Raw genomic sequence first — 15,343 nt, forward strand, 5'->3', positions numbered from 1 at the left:
GCATTGGTATCCCCACAGGAAAAGCCCTGAACATAACCTCCCCTTCCCCCTCTAACACGTTATACGTGATTAAGACGTGTCTAGAGGAACAGTGGGGCAGAGGGAAGATGATCAAAAGCTGTGTATGATTCTAAACTCTGTCTAGTGAGAGCCAGGCTGTTTTTTTGTTTGTTTTTTTTTTGTTTTTTTGCAGCTCTAAACTTAGGAGATCTTCCAATTTCCCCTCCAAGAAACTACCAACAAAACAAGTCACTCACCAACTCTCTTGAAAAATTCAGCATCAATTGGAAAACAGCTTGAGGACGCTAATGGGGAGATAAGGAGTGGAGTGATGCATGCCACAGAGGAGTGATGATGATGCAGGGCTACGAGGAAGGAGGAGCCTTCTTTTATTGATTCAGGCATTAATGTACATTATATACACATTGGCTCAGCATGGCCCGTCATGTATAACCTAATGCCGTGCAAACAAATTGGAGCATTTGTCTCAATATCCACTTGTGGGTGCAGCGAGGTGTGAATATCAAATCTAATTTATTTATGAATACTTTTATTTTTGATCATTTCATCTGATTCGCCTGCTCCATGCATCTTTTGTATAACCAGAAAATGTCACAGGAGAAATTTAGGAATCTTTGCCCGTCAGGAGGACTAAGCCAGCTTTCTGTCTTGACAGCTGAAGAGAGGGAGAAGTGGGGGAAGGGAGGGATGGATAAATAAAGAATGGGGACGTCCTATCTCACACAGGACGCTCAAACGCTGACAACCTGACAATCTGTGTCTTTTCGTAGCAACAGGCCGACTCCCATGGATCACTGTCCTCAGGGAAGAAACAAAGGTGTGTGTCTCAGACAGTGAGTGTGTGGCACTTTCTTGTGGCTAATTCATTTTGTTTGAATTTCATTAATCATATTTATCACCTGTGCCAGGGACTGTTGGTGTTATTACAGTATCTGTGAGAGACTATCTGTACTTCTTCTATTCTAAAGGGAGTGTGTGTGTATGTGTGTGTGTGTGTGTGTGTACACGGACATAAGCTGTAATGTAGAGCCCCATCCCAATGCAGAGCCCGCTTAAGGTCTGCCTGTGTAGAGCAAACAAATAGCCAAAGACACTCATTGACACACACACACACAATCTCTCCATCTCACTCCCTTTCCACACATACAAATACACTTGACACATGCGTATACATAACCGTGTCCCTTTGTGGACCGTTGCCATGCAACATTTCTCTGATTGGGTTAGTCGAGCTCTGGTGCATGTGCACTCACTCACACACACACACACTCCTTTGCCACACCCATCCTCCTCTCCCGCGGGACACAGCTGCACTTCCAAGGCCAAGGATGGAGTGAGGAGAGGGAGGCGGCTGCTCCAGGAGGAGGGAGTATCTCCAAGCTCTGCTGCTCAGTCCAGGGTCGTAGCTTTTCTTGATGAGCTCCTTGGAGATGGTGGATGGTTCTTCGCTTTGAATTCCAGGTGCATTTATTTAGGCATATTTGCTCCATTTTCATTTTATAAACTGCAAGTTGAAATTCTAAAACCACCTGGAAATGTCATTATGTGACAAGGATTGATCAATAAAAGACACCAAATACACTTTGCTTTGCTTTTTGTTTGTGATGCAATCAAAGTGTCTCTTGTTGACAGGTTAGACCAAATCTTCAAAGTGCCCAGTGCTGTGGGTTTCTCAGATTTGCTGTTTCATGTCTGTTGATTTGGCTGTGGAAAGATAAATTTAACTTGATCGGACTTAACCCCAGTGGGGAAGAGCAGAGCTGCTGCTGTGATTGCTGAAGGATGTTTCACTTCATTTTCTGTAATATGACTTGTGGTTTGTGCTTGTTTTACGCAGAAGACCTCTGCTCAGACAAATATGTGGCCCTTGGTGATCATGTGAACTCAACTTTTTGGAGGAAGATTTAAGCTTGATTCTGATGTAAGTTGCAAACAAACAAAGGACTGCAGTCAGGATGAGTGTCTCTGGCTGCACTGTCTTGGTTTTCACAACACATTCGTACCACCTTTAAGAATGATGTATTTCAAAGATTAGACATTGATTAGAAAATTTTGTTGTTTACAAAAATTTATTCATACAAATCTTACAACACTTCCATAACATTGAGAAACGTAAAACCCCATATAAGGACTCCTGTGTGTATAACGATGTCACTTGTACTAATGCTCACTTTTAAAACACATTGTTTTCAGATAGATAAGAGATTAAACATTGAAGTAAGGCGTTTGGCGCTTTCAGAAATATCAACAACAGGCATTTTCTATGATCTGAACAAAATCTCTTTTTCTTGTTCTCAACCCTTTTAATCTAGATAGTGATGCACATAGTTGTAAATAATATGTTGGTGCTGTTTTGGGATTAATAAATTATGGACCAATATCAAAATAATAATCAACAACACCTCATAATCAACGGTAACAAACACTGGTCATTGGTCACAACTCTCACAGACACTGAACACCCCAAACTCATGCACACACAGACACACAATTACACACACACATACACACTGCCTGCTCCATCAACATATACATCCTATTCTTTTTTCTTTTTTTTTACTCAATAAATCATTGGCCATGCTTTAAAAAGAAAGCCTAATTCTACTACTGTTGGGGCAGACTAAGCCGAGCAATTAAACAGAGTAAAAGGAAGTTTCAATGTAAGCTAATGGACTGCAGCATTGTAGGGCCACTAAAATTGCCATCTGTCACTTGTGGCGAATTTTTTTTTTTTTTTTTTTTGATTTTTTTTTTGTTTTGTTTTATTTTTTTCTCACGTCAAAGCAAGGCACCAAAGCCAAAAGCTGTTTCCACCTCCACGTGTGCGCTCACTCAGTCACTCATTCACACAAACAAACGTTAAACACACACACACATATACACACACACAAATATACCAACATCTACACGTACACACACTCACATTCACACAAAGCCTGTAGGATAAAAGCCAAATTGAAAGAGTATTGATAGTTTCTATTTGGGGGGGGGGGGGGGCACAGGCCACTGATTGAATTGCAGGGGTGCATAAAGCTGCATTTGCATAATATTGAATAAATACATAAGATATCGCTTTAATAAAAGTCAGTGGGAAGATCCCTCTGCTGGGGGGCTGAATTTTCCATTCACCTCTGTTCTAGTGCGAGAGGGAAACTCTGTCTGGCCTTGTCCAGCTCCGCTCACATCTTCAGCTGATACCAAAGTGAAGGGAATTCAACGTCTGATATTTCCCATCAGACTCATTGACCCTGATCTAACATTGGCAGGTGAGGTGAGGCGGCGGTGACGGAGCTCCCACCTCCCATTTGTTTCAGGTGTCTGGTTCACGGGTGCTGTAACCTGTCTACTAATGTAACAGCCTACTTTGCTCTCTCTCTCTCTCTCTCTCTCTCTCTCTCTCTCTCTCACACACACACACACACACACGCACACACAAACACTGTCTCTCTCTGCTTCCTGCTCTCTCTCTTCTCCTCCATGCATATCTCTCTCTCCCAAGTCTTTGTCACATCCTTGCTGCACAGTACCAACCAGTAGACATCTAACACAGCTCAGCTTCGTCTTAACAACTGAATCACAGCACTGTCATATCAACAATTCACCACGGCGATCTAGAAGCAAAAGCATCTTTTAAAAACCACTACCAGGACAACCGGCAAAAAAAAAAAAAAAGGGAGTCCAGTGTCTTGCCTTATGATATCCACAATGCGAGCAGCAGGGGAGGTAAAAATTCAACAAGTCAGTGCAGTACCAGTTTCCACCACCTCTAGCCCTCCTTGTTCACATTTCCAACACATCTAAAATAGGCTTAACACAGCCCACCTCCCAAATAGCACAATCAAAAAAAAAAGAAAAGCATGTAGCATGCAGTTTCTAAGCAAAAATTAGCAAGGTGTCAGTTTCCACATGCACCAATAAATAAGAAATATGAGTTAAATATCCCTTTCTGTCACTCAGGTGCTACTTTTCCTCTCCACCTCTTTTCAAAAAATGCTTCATCTCCTGCTTCTTACATGTTCTGGGTTCTTTCTAGATATACGTAGTGCTGCCCAAAATACAATCAACAGTTGAAGCACATTCTTCCAAATAGCTCTGTTGACTGAACACAGACAACATTGAGATGAATATGTGCACTGTGTAGTTTCGAAACTGTACAAAACACACACATATGTGACATTCTTTACACAGTCCTGTCGAGCACGATTTATCTCCTACAGTGAATGACTTTGAGGCAAGTGAGCAAGCAGTGTTTGCCGCATAGTGTGAACAGCAACTTCAGTGCTTCCTTTATCTTTAGTAAAGGCAGTGATGCCCTTGCAGAAGCCTGCCATGAAGTTTCTATTGAAAGGAGGGGTTGTATTTCTTTTCTTTTTTTTTTTTTTACCACCAGTTACAGGAATGAACGTGTAAGTCAATCAGTTATCCACCAAATGAGAGGCTGTACAACAAAAGCCCAACTGAGTTCCCTTGAAGGGGCAGCAAGCTATACACACCCACAGAGCTCCCATTAAGGGAGCGTGGAGAAGGGTGGACAAGGGCAACATCTATCATTTAGGATAAGCCGGATATGCCTCACATAGCATGCTCACTGCTTCTTTGGGCCTGTTTGGAAAACAAACAACACTAAAAAAATAGAACGTTGGTTACAAAAATAAGTATAACATTCAATACTTTGATTGTCTTTTTAAAATCTATTTATTTTCTGCATATGTAGATGACCTTTAAAGATTTCAAGCGCATAACGTTGAAGGTGCACAATTATCTTTTTTTTTTCCAATCTTTTTTTTTTTTTTTTTTTTTTTTTTAAGTCATTTTGTTATGTTTTCAACATCTTAACATGAAAATAAAATATTGGTCCACAAAGTATAACTGTGCGGTATCAAGTGCTTTTGTACAAAAAGAAAAAAAACGATATTATTATTAAAATATTCATTTTAATGGCTTTACTTCATACATAAATACATGTTGAAAGAACACAGGCGCAATCCACTGGTTGGTCAGATATATCTGAATGACTTTGATTTAACGACTGGATGTATATACACAGGAGGGCAGTTTGGCCGCTTTAACAACGCTACAAATAGGCCAGTCGACGTCCTTTGTTCCTAACTCTCTGTCTGTACCTTCTTCCCAGAACCGCTGCCAGGTATTTCTGCACGGCCATCTGCTTTCTATAGCGACTGTAGCTGTCGGTGAAGATCCCATCTGAATGTCTTTTGGATAAGGGCTCTGACTCGTCCTCCATGCTGTTGTCTTCACTGGAAAAACAACAACAACAACAACAAAACAACAAACAAAAAACAGCACATTAGTTAAAGCTGCACACTTCCATTCCTCAACAGATTCCTGCTCTTTCTGATTTTGATATCAGCTTTGATAACCTCTGCACTTGGCTATGATTCAAAGTTGCCTACAGTCATTAATAATGCATTCATGGGCCCTTCATCCTGTTTTTCGTTTTGAAATCAAGGCGGCAAGCAAGACAGTGTAAAAGAAAGAGTGATTTAAGCGTTTTAGAAGAGTTATGAATTATTCATTCAGAGCCCATTGCATAATGTGACGCAGGATTTTTCAACAGTGCTCCGGCAAACAAAATCCATTTATAGATTAATCACATATAAATAAATCGCAGTGTATTTTGGTCTCAGGAAACTGACCCTCATTCGTTAATCGTGAACGCAGTGCCACGCCACAACAAAGAAACGGAAAACAAAAAGGTGTGATGGAAATGTCTAGACGGTTTTTTTTGTTGTTGTTGTTGTTGTTTTTTTTAACATGGAGAGATAAAAAAAAAAAAAGTAAAAATAAATAAAAGATAAAACATCCACATATAATAACAGACAATGATGCAGCAGCGTGAACTTGTGCAGCGGAGGAACATTAACAAAAAAAAAACAAAAACAAAAACAAAAAGATGACTGCAGGTGAACGCTTATAAGAAATGCCCTTACCCTGCACGAATTGTCATCAGAGAATGCAGATAATGTCTCGCTGTTAACTGACCCAGGATCTCCCTCAAGGCTCTATCTAATTCTTCCTCAGCATGCCTTTCTGGTCTGAGATGATAAAACGCCAAAACACATAGATCATCAGTGACTAAAAAAAAAAAAAAAAAAAAAAAAAGCGCAGACAAAATGATCAAAAGTAGCCTAAAATGTCCCCACCCACCCTCAGCTCCAGTATCACATCAGGTGCATTAAATCGCAGCCTCAGAGCCTTTTTACACAGGCTACATCCCTCCGCATGTGCCGACCTTTTCTCCTGAGTGTTAACAGTATTGGAATCAACATTTTAGGCTACTCGGTATGAAAATAACACTGAACAAATAACATGAGGAACTCTGGGAGAAGAAAAAAAAAACCAACAAATGCAAGCAAACATTAGAGCAAAAAAGTCATCAGAATGGAATCCAGCTCTAAGGCTTTACGCTGTGGTGTGAAAGCAGGTTTACCTCTTCTCTGGTGGGTAGTATAGGGTGTACGCGTCGTCGTTTAGGGATGGTGGGCTTCGTATAGCAATCGGATCGCTATCAAAACCCATGTCGGATAATGAATTCCCATCCTCATCGAAGGCGTCGTTTTCAAGTCTGCAGAAGAGGAAGGAGCATTCATCACAAATCTGATCTGTGCACAAGTGGGACGCAGGAGTGAAAGAATGCCAAAATGTCTGCATCTGCTGCTAAAATCAGTGGGAGGTTAAAATGCATTAGAGACAGAGCAAAGGAAACGAAATACGAAGCAAAACCTGAGGGTGTTTTTAAATAAAACCAGAAAACGAATTATTTACATTTGACCAAAAAAAAATATATAATATATTTATTTTTTAAACGTGTTAAATGTGTAAAGATGTATTTTTTTCTGTCTTTAAACTCATTATTTAATCGGGAAAATGTGTTTTTAGTTCCAGTTTGATGCTTCTGCTCTAAACACAGGCTACAGGCTCATTAATTATTGAAAGATCGAAACAATGGGTGTGAAAATGATCACATTTAGTGTAGGCGGGGAGCCAGCATTTTTATCAAAAGAGTGCTGCAATCAGCAGAGAAAAAAAAATAGAATCAATAAAAAAAAAAAAAGAACCACGCCCAAATTATGGATATGCTTTTCTCGTAAAAGAAGAATAAATCTTAAACGCCTACAGCTCTCCTATTCGTTTTGCCTCGCCTCTCCTTGGTGACGCCAGTCCACCGTCATCCCCAGGGCTATCCATTGCATTGACTGCACTCTCATTTTTAATAAGGGGAGTTCTGTGAACCGTCCCACCGGACAGATACTTCCACGCAATCTCCATAACCATTTTCCACACGAGATTTGCATTTTGTGTGTGTTGAAATTGCCGTGTTTCCTTTTGCCATTCCTCTCAATTGCTCAGATTTAAAATTGCGCGCATGGTTTGCGCGCAATTACGCACAGCTATTTGAAACAAAATGCGCAAATCCAATCACTTCATAGTTAATCACAATGCAATGCCACGATTGAACAGAATGGCTTTCAGCTGCATTTAAAATGGATAAATGAGTAAAGACAACGTAAAGCGTCGTGAAGCGCAAACACCTACCTAATCTTAGGGTAACTTAGTCCGATAGGTGTGCAGAAGACGCTGTAGTGCATTAAGATTCCGTAGATGAGCAAGATTAAAGTCGCTTTACTCGAACTGGCCATGCTGTTAGAAAAATGAAAAACAGTAACATTGAACAGGTTAGTCAGTCCTAGAGAAACAACATGCTCACTCTTTGTTCTATCAGATCCACATGCTGTGCTACTTCCCTTATTACAAACTAAAAAAGCTGGATCGAATATAAACCTCTTTAAATTAACTGGATAAACGCAGCGTCCGTTTGCTCAAAACAACAACAACAACAAAGGAAAGAAAAAAAAGATTTCTGTCTGTTTTATTCCTCCCGTTTCGTAAAAGTTTAACTGTGGTACTGATATCGAATCCTTTGCATGCAGCGCCAAAGTCATTAAGAACAAGAAAAACAAAAAACAAAAACACCAGATCTCCATGCAGTGTAGAGAAGGGGGGGAAAAAAGAATTATTTCCATTACTTTATCTCGCTCTCGGTCAATCCGCAGAAAAAGCACATACCTATAGCAGAGGAGCAGGGAGAGCGCTGTGCGGTAGGATGTGATCCGGGCGCGGCTGTGGTAGAGTGTGTGTGTGTGTGTGTGTGTGTGTGTGAGTTAGAGAGAGAGAGAGAGAGAGAGAGAGAGAGAAAGAGAGAGAGACGGTATCTTTCTCACGGCACTTCTTCCCTGGCTGAAGCGCCTCCGTCGTCTCCTTATGTTCCCCTCAGTACAGTCGAGCTCACTTTTATGCACAATTAATAAGACTCAACCCGTCGCGCAGGCAAACAGAAACTCGGCGGGGCGGTGCGCTGTGTGTTCGTCTACATATCGTTGCTCTAAACTTTTGTCCTGTGCTGTGATTGCCTTGGATTTTTATCCATGTATCGTAAGCCATGCCCCCCCCCCCTCCCTCCAATAAGTCACATTAAGGATGCTATAGACGTCATCAAGTCTTCCTCCCGGAATATAATAGTACAGTTCCTTCCTCATCGATGCATCTGTCAGACCCCCCCCCCACCCCCCACCCCTCCCTCCCCCACCTCCCTCCTGAAGATGGAAGTTTACTTCCAAACTTTCTTCTTAAAAAACAGGATGGTTGTGAATGCACACACATGAATTCTTGAACTTCGCACAGGATGATGTGACGACCAATACAAATCCTTTTTTTTTTTTTTTTTTTTTTCGTCACCGCGACCGCGACTGCTTTCTGGCCCCCACACGTCATCAATAAGTCCAATTAGGCTTTTATGATTATGACTAAACTGGGAAGTGATCGTCGTCGCTGGTGGTGCTGGTGGTTTCATGTGGCTGGGTGGCTTTGATGGAAGGGGGAATCAGGCTTCAAGTTCAAGGCCTCCGGGGAGTCAGGAGCTGTCCGGTGCTGAAATGAATCGTCTCGAATTGCGGCTTTCTGACTTTGCAGTCACTTTTCCTAATCATTTCCAATAATTGCTCAGTGGATATTATCGCGGGGATGGGGGAGGGAGGGGTGGGGGGGTGGCTTTAATGGTCAATGCAATGACACCGCTAAGTCTCCGGCCTATCCGCTAGATTGTTGAAATAAACGAGGCACGTAATCTGATTTGAACACAGGCTGGTGACGCAGGATGCCGGTTTCAGAGAGCTATCAGCCTACGTGGCTTTATGGACGATTCACCCATTTTCCCAACATTGTTCTGAAATTGTCTGGATCAATATAATGCGCTGATTGATACGTTCAAACGAAAAAAAAAAGGCTTGTAGCTATACTGCGAGGTGTGTGGCAATTAACCAAAGAAGCCGTCGGGCCTATTTCCTCCCATTTATACTGCGCTGATGAAGCCTGGTTTCTGGCACCTAGTGGAACCTCTTTATTGCTGCAACTTCTCTGCCATTCCCTATCTATTATTTGCCAATAATAAAGTCAAATAAATTCTAAGTATAGACTTCCCATTAATATTCATGACATGTAAAGCTGATGGCTTACAGCAGAGTGTGTTGGATGCAAGTTATATGAGACTTTTAATTTGGAGAAGAGACGCCTGTCGTAGGCCTGAGTGAGGCCTGACTGAGATCACCAGCTGGAGGTCACCGCACCTTTTGATTTAGCTCTGAATCACACCTATAGCTCCGCTACCAGTTGAGGAGTTTGCCAAAGAGGAAAGAGACTCACGTCAGCGTTTTGTTGACTCTGACGCAGTATGACGAACAGAGCCGGTCGCTGGAGGGGGCCTATCCTCCGCTTCTTCTTCGCGGGGCGTTGATTCTTATGAAAGGCTCAACTTAAACCCCATATGTTTTAACTGGAGCAGGCAACTACCAGCAGGCCCAGTGCAGCGGGTACAGGCGCAGCCCGGTAGTCTGAGCAAACGGCGCCATCGTGAGGAAAGCAGAGGTTCATTCATCGTCCCCGGTCCACACATCAGGGAAAAGGAAAAGATGAGTAAACCCTCTCTCCTGCATTTGGTGGTCACGACGTAAACAAGCACAACCTGAGACAGTTGTGCTTTCACAGCTGTATGCTTGCCCTGTTTGCTGAACAAGGAATTGTATTTAGTCTTTTATTTGTTTGTTTGTCTGAGGAAAAAAGAGGCAATCCAAACTATTGGGCTGAATTGGGTTCATGTTACCTCATTGCATTGTGGGTTTAACATAGCTTCATAGAGGCCAGGGGTTGAAATGAAGAGGTAGGCTTCTTGTCAGTTGCAAGGCTGCATTCATCTAGTTATGAGTGGTGAGCAGGAAAGAATGATTCCCCCCCTCTAAGCTGCTCATATTATTTATTTTTTTATTATATATTATTTATGCTCACATTATTTATTTAAGAGACCCGAGGAGGTAAAACGATCAATATTGAACAAGATTTTTTTCTTTTAAAAAGGAAAATGTTTGAGACTATTTTGACAAAATGAATATACATTTGTGTAGCATCTTGTATGGGAGATGTAAAATGCTTAAATGAAAACAAATCAAACAAACGAAGTGAAGTAGAGTACACATTGTAACATCGTCATGGGCGGAAACCTTGTGTGTCGGTATTTCATCCTGTCGTTTCATTAATCGGTGCTATTGGTCACCCTTTCCATCTGCCCCTGGATTTTACAAATATTTAACCAATTAAAAGTGTTAACAAGAGTTTGTTAATGAATATTGCACTCCTCAATTATTAAGTCAGTAAATAAAATACAAGGTTTCCTCCTAACAACGAGAATATTTCTTTTTAAATGTATTGTTTGTGTTTGTTTTGGGGTTTTTTTATGTTTTTGATTTTTTTTTTTTTTTTTTAATTCTATTATAGAGACCATCCTCCCAAGAAGAGCGGCGTCATCAGTCTTGTGCCCAAAACAGCTTATGCTTAGCCTATATGTTCCCACCTAAACCTGAACCACAGTGATTTCACATCATTAAACAGATTTATTTTAACAGTGATTTTAAAAAGCACAGAGAAATTATGTCATCCCGCTGACAGGGGCGTCCAACTAGAAGTCGTACTTATTTGAGATAAAATAATCTCACCTGACACCTGAGTAAGTTCCATTCACTGAAGAAGACTGTATGGAAGAGTGTGTGTGTGTGTGTGTGTGTGTGTGTGTGTGTGTGTGTGTGTGTGTGTGCGTGCGTGTGTGCGCGCGCCTCGGTCTCACAGGGGCAGCCTTTCTGGAGAGTTCCCCCGGGGGAGACTTGCAGTGCCACAGTCAGAGTCAGTAGAGGTCAGCAAATCACTTCAGAATCACCTCAAAAGAAATCTCAGCATCAGGTCTTGTTCATGCTTAACCTGCAGTGTTATACCTGCTCCACTTGTCCTTATTTTTGCTGATGCAAAGTGTTTGAGATGCAGCCTTATCAATTAATGACCCGTAGCCTATCAATAACAAAGGCCGAGGCCCGCTTTGATTCCTTTTGAAAATGTTACAGGCCATAGGAAGGTAGTCTGTCTGTGTTAACTGGCTGTTTTACAGTCTGTGCTGCAGCAGCCTTTATGTGAAAACCTACTTCAACTTTGTGTCGGTCTTTGTAAACAGAGTAAGTAAACCCATTCAACCTTTTACAAAACCCAGAGGGCGCCAGATTCCTGCACATTGTGAATACGCTTCAAAGATTCAACGGGTCTATACAAGGTTGCTATTTAGGTCCGAATTAAACCATTTAAAATATTTTTAAATAATTGTATTTGGTGGGGAAAATATGGCAGTTTTATATGTTTGTTACGAAGCCAGATGGTGGATTCTCTCCTCTATCAGAGGCAGGGATGTCGGCCATATTGGGCACACGGGAAAACCTTTCAATAGGAGATGACGTGGCGTTCAAGTGTTATCGGAAAAAATACCACATGCCGGCATGAGCGCTAAACAATCAATATTTCTAGCTTCGCCGATGGGAGGCTATCGATTGCCTCTTTTTCTTTGTTTTACACAAAGGGAAGTGGAACATTTTCGGGATTTTTACCATTGATCATACAAAACAAGCAATTTTAATGACATTGGTTTGGACTCTGCAAAAGAGACGTATTCAGTTTTTTTCATTTTATGGTTAATTTTTCAATATCAATCAGCAGATTAATTATTAATGCAAATAAACGTTACTTGCAGCCGCACAGGGCAGCAGCAAACAGGAAAGACATATTATTTGTGGAGATAGGCCTATGTGTTATTAGTGGTTCTCAGAATGGAAGTTCGGACCTTTAAACCGGTTTAGAAGTTAATTCTTGGGTGTCGTAATATTATTAACAAAGCAAGAAAGAAGCAGTGTTTTTCTGCTACGTAGAACTATGTTTATCATTTTTTTTTTACTTTTCCTGTCTTTGGTTGAACTGGTCACTCTGTGGAAAAAGTGCCACTCGTGACGGGATTCACGAGGTGACATTACGTTGTCTTAAGGGAGCCCGATTTATGTGTTAATTAGTGTTTTGCGACTAATTGACGGTTGGAAAGCCAAAAGTACGAGTTTAATCTGAGTGCGTGAACGCAACATGATTCCTTCTTTGGCCTCGTCGACTCCTCGGTCCTCGTCCGGCTATTGTTGTGTGTCTTTCAGTGGCAACCCCGACCTACCAGCGGGCGGTGATTTCTGGATATTTGAACTGTTTTGCTCCGCTGTTGCCCCGCCATATTAAGCAGTCTTTGTCAGCTGGCGGCGTCTCCTGGCTTTAAAGGAACATTGAGGATCCCAGCGGAGGACTTTGGGCTGGTGAAGTAGTCAATCGGTATGGGACAGACGGAAGACTGAGATTCCACGTTAGAGAGAGACTGCCTGTGTCGGCTCTGTTCTCCTCCACTCATTGGGATTGTCGACGTGAAATAAAAACGTGCGGGACAAAAAAAAAAAAAAAAAAAAGACCACAGGACGCATGTAGCCGAAGTACAACACTGCTAAGGTCGCTTTCAAGGTAAGAAGTGCTCGCCAGGAAAAAAAGAAAAAGTCACATTTTGTCTTGGAGGTGGAGGGGGCCAGGCCTTGCAGTGCTGTGACACTTGGAGAAAGTTGGGGAAAGGGTTCAGTAGAGTTTCCTCGGTGTGTTACATTGTAATAAAAGCCTGGGTCGTTGTTGTCCCTGATCTGGGACCAGAGCTGTGCGGGTCTTTGCTTGAACAAATCCGATGGGAGAAGACAACAATGAGGAAAGACTCCCAAACTCCCAAACAAGGACTGTGCTGCATTGGCACAGTGTTAGCAGTGAAATAAACACAATATCAAGTCATTTCACTTTCTTTTGCAGCCGGCACAGCTTCATTTCAGATTTGTCATTGAATTTCTTTCACATAACTAAGTTTAACCACTAGCTCTTCTCAGTCTGCCTCACCCAACCTCTTTCCCACACACACACCATCAGCTGCTGTAGGCCTCAGCTGTAATGGGCCTTTATTGCAAGACATATTGTGTTACAACAGAGTTTTTTTTCCAAACTGTCAGAACCCCTGGAATTTAAGGCTTTTCCAGCAGCTTCCAAGTCTGTGCTCCCATGCTTTTATTGTGATTGTGCAACTCAAACTGCACAAAAGTTTTGGTGATTGTGTTTGCATGATGGCTTAAAACACAGGAGTGCTGCTGTAATGTGTTACAGTGTGTATTTGTTCATATATTTAGTGTCCCTGACTGTGCATGTGTCTGTTGGTGTGCTTATATACCCCGGTGCCACAGTAATCCTCCTCCATGGTAATCCCTCTGTTAGAACAGCCCCAGTTGGCTGGACAGTCGTGTCTCCTTCTCACACACACACACACACACACAGACACAGACACACACAGCTGGAATGGAGAGGGCTGTTTGGCAGAGGAGTGAGGAGCACTAACAGGTGGTGTTGGCTGGGGTTCAGGGACATGAGTTTAACTGAAGGCATGAAGGATCCTTGCGTCGAGTGTCCTCACTGCACGAATAAGACTCTACAGTATCATTACAGTTGTCTGATTAGAGGCTTCCAAGCTGCTCTACCACAGTGGAAAGGCCAAAGCCATAACGCGGCACACTCACTTGTTGGAAAACCGAACAAAAGTTTGTATTTGCAATTCTGAGGTTTCAAATATCTTCAGTCGGCGACGTGGGCACAGAGAACAAGAAGAGCTCTTCTTTTTTATAGCTCGAACGATGGCGCTTTCTCTATCCCAGCCTCCCTCTAGCCTTTGACAGGCACAGCAGGTGGCCTCAATGGCATGAATGGGTGCGGAAGGAAGTTCCCCCTCCGCCAGCCCCCTCCACTCACTGTGATTGGCAGAGATGGCAGGCTGCCCTGAAGATAAGACCGAGCTGCGCCTCAGAGAGTGTGCCAGGGCAATTACTGAGTTACGCTTCAGTAATGGTTTGCAGCCCCTGGTACCTTCTCATCTCTATGATTGTGATTGAGGCCACCGTTCACAGAACAAGTCTGTCAACTTGCAGGCTTATGCACTGGGTCTGTCTTTCACAGTATGAGCGGTTTGCTTGCAGACCTCTTGTGCTGAGGTTTGCCCAAGCCATTTAAAAAACCTCACAAAAACATTATAATGCGGACATTCAGCTGCCCTTTTTGAAGTGCTGCAATGATCAGTGGAAAACAAATCAACAACAATGATGTGTGTTTGGCTAATCATGTAAGTAATTTGTCAAGAAAAAAATGCAGAACATTCGGTGGTTTCAGCCTCTCAAACTTGAGACTTTGCAGCTTTTCTCTGGTTCATATCACTGGAAAATAAAACGTAAGGGTTTTAGACTTCATTTGAATTTCTGATGCCACTCTAATAATCTGGCCTTTCCTGCCAACTGGTCGTGGAAACATGCTTTTCCCTCACCCTGGGCAGCAGTGAGGCACTGTAGCACAAATCTACATCACAGCTGGGCGTGGTCACAGTGCCACTGACCTGACAACGCCTCACTGTGATGCTGAATATGGCCAGAGGTTCAACAGACTTAGTGGGTGTTCCGACCAAAAATAGTCCTGCATCTAAAAGACATAAGGAGTTGTGTTTGTAGGGGTGTGTTGTTTCAGCCGCCGGTGAGACAATGAAATTAGGGCTGCAACCAACAATTATTTTCATTATTGATTAATCTGTAGGTTAATAGTTAGTCTAAGTTGAAAAACGCCTATGGCAGCTTCTAACAGACCAAGGTGACTTGCTTGAATGTCTTGTTTTGCCCAACCAGCCATCCAAACCCCAAAGATATTCAGTTTACAATGAAATAAAACTGAGAAAACCCACAAATTCTCTCATTTGAGAAGCTGGAACTAAAGAATATTTAACATGATTTTTTTTTTTACGATGTTATTTTTCTGCTAGTCGATTAATCAGTAGACTAAATGTTTC

At 42.1% G+C, this 15,343-nt stretch overlaps 2 protein-coding genes across 3 annotated transcripts in view; one reads left to right on the plus strand and one right to left on the minus strand.

The window, feature by feature from the left end:
* Nucleotides 1–4,375: 4,375 nt before the first annotated feature.
* adcyap1b (adenylate cyclase activating polypeptide 1b) lies at nt 4,376–8,437 on the minus strand. 2 transcript variants are annotated; one of them, XM_071490853.1, is made up of 5 exons: nt 8,110–8,435; nt 7,579–7,683; nt 6,473–6,607; nt 5,973–6,077; nt 4,939–5,279 (listed from the first exon to the last, which is right to left on the minus strand). In XM_071490853.1, the coding sequence occupies exons 2-5, from the start codon at nt 7,680–7,682 to the stop codon at nt 5,096–5,098; spliced, it is 528 nt and encodes a 175-aa protein (XP_071346954.1). In that variant the 5' UTR covers nt 7,683; nt 8,110–8,435; the 3' UTR covers nt 4,939–5,095. The 2 variants fall into 2 exon arrangements, with proteins under 2 accessions (XP_071346955.1, XP_071346954.1); XM_071490854.1 differs by lacking the exon at nt 5,973–6,077 and having other exon boundaries at nt 4,376–5,279; nt 8,110–8,437.
* A 4,138-nt stretch (nt 8,438–12,575) lies between these two features.
* The window catches only part of yes1 (YES proto-oncogene 1, Src family tyrosine kinase), a 28,389-nt gene continuing 25,621 nt past the window's right edge, over nt 12,576–15,343 (plus strand). The window contains exon 1 of the mRNA XM_071490850.1: nt 12,576–12,954. The gene's annotated coding sequence lies outside the window, so the exon portion shown is untranslated. The remainder of the gene's footprint in view (nt 12,955–15,343) is intronic.

Source organism: Trachinotus anak, unplaced genomic scaffold (genome assembly GCF_046630095.1).
Source record: "Trachinotus anak isolate AG129_WGS33_773 ecotype Australia unplaced genomic scaffold, CSIRO_AGI_Tana_v1 ptg000012l, whole genome shotgun sequence".
Classification (NCBI taxonomy): domain Eukaryota; kingdom Metazoa; phylum Chordata; class Actinopteri; order Carangiformes; family Carangidae; genus Trachinotus; species Trachinotus anak.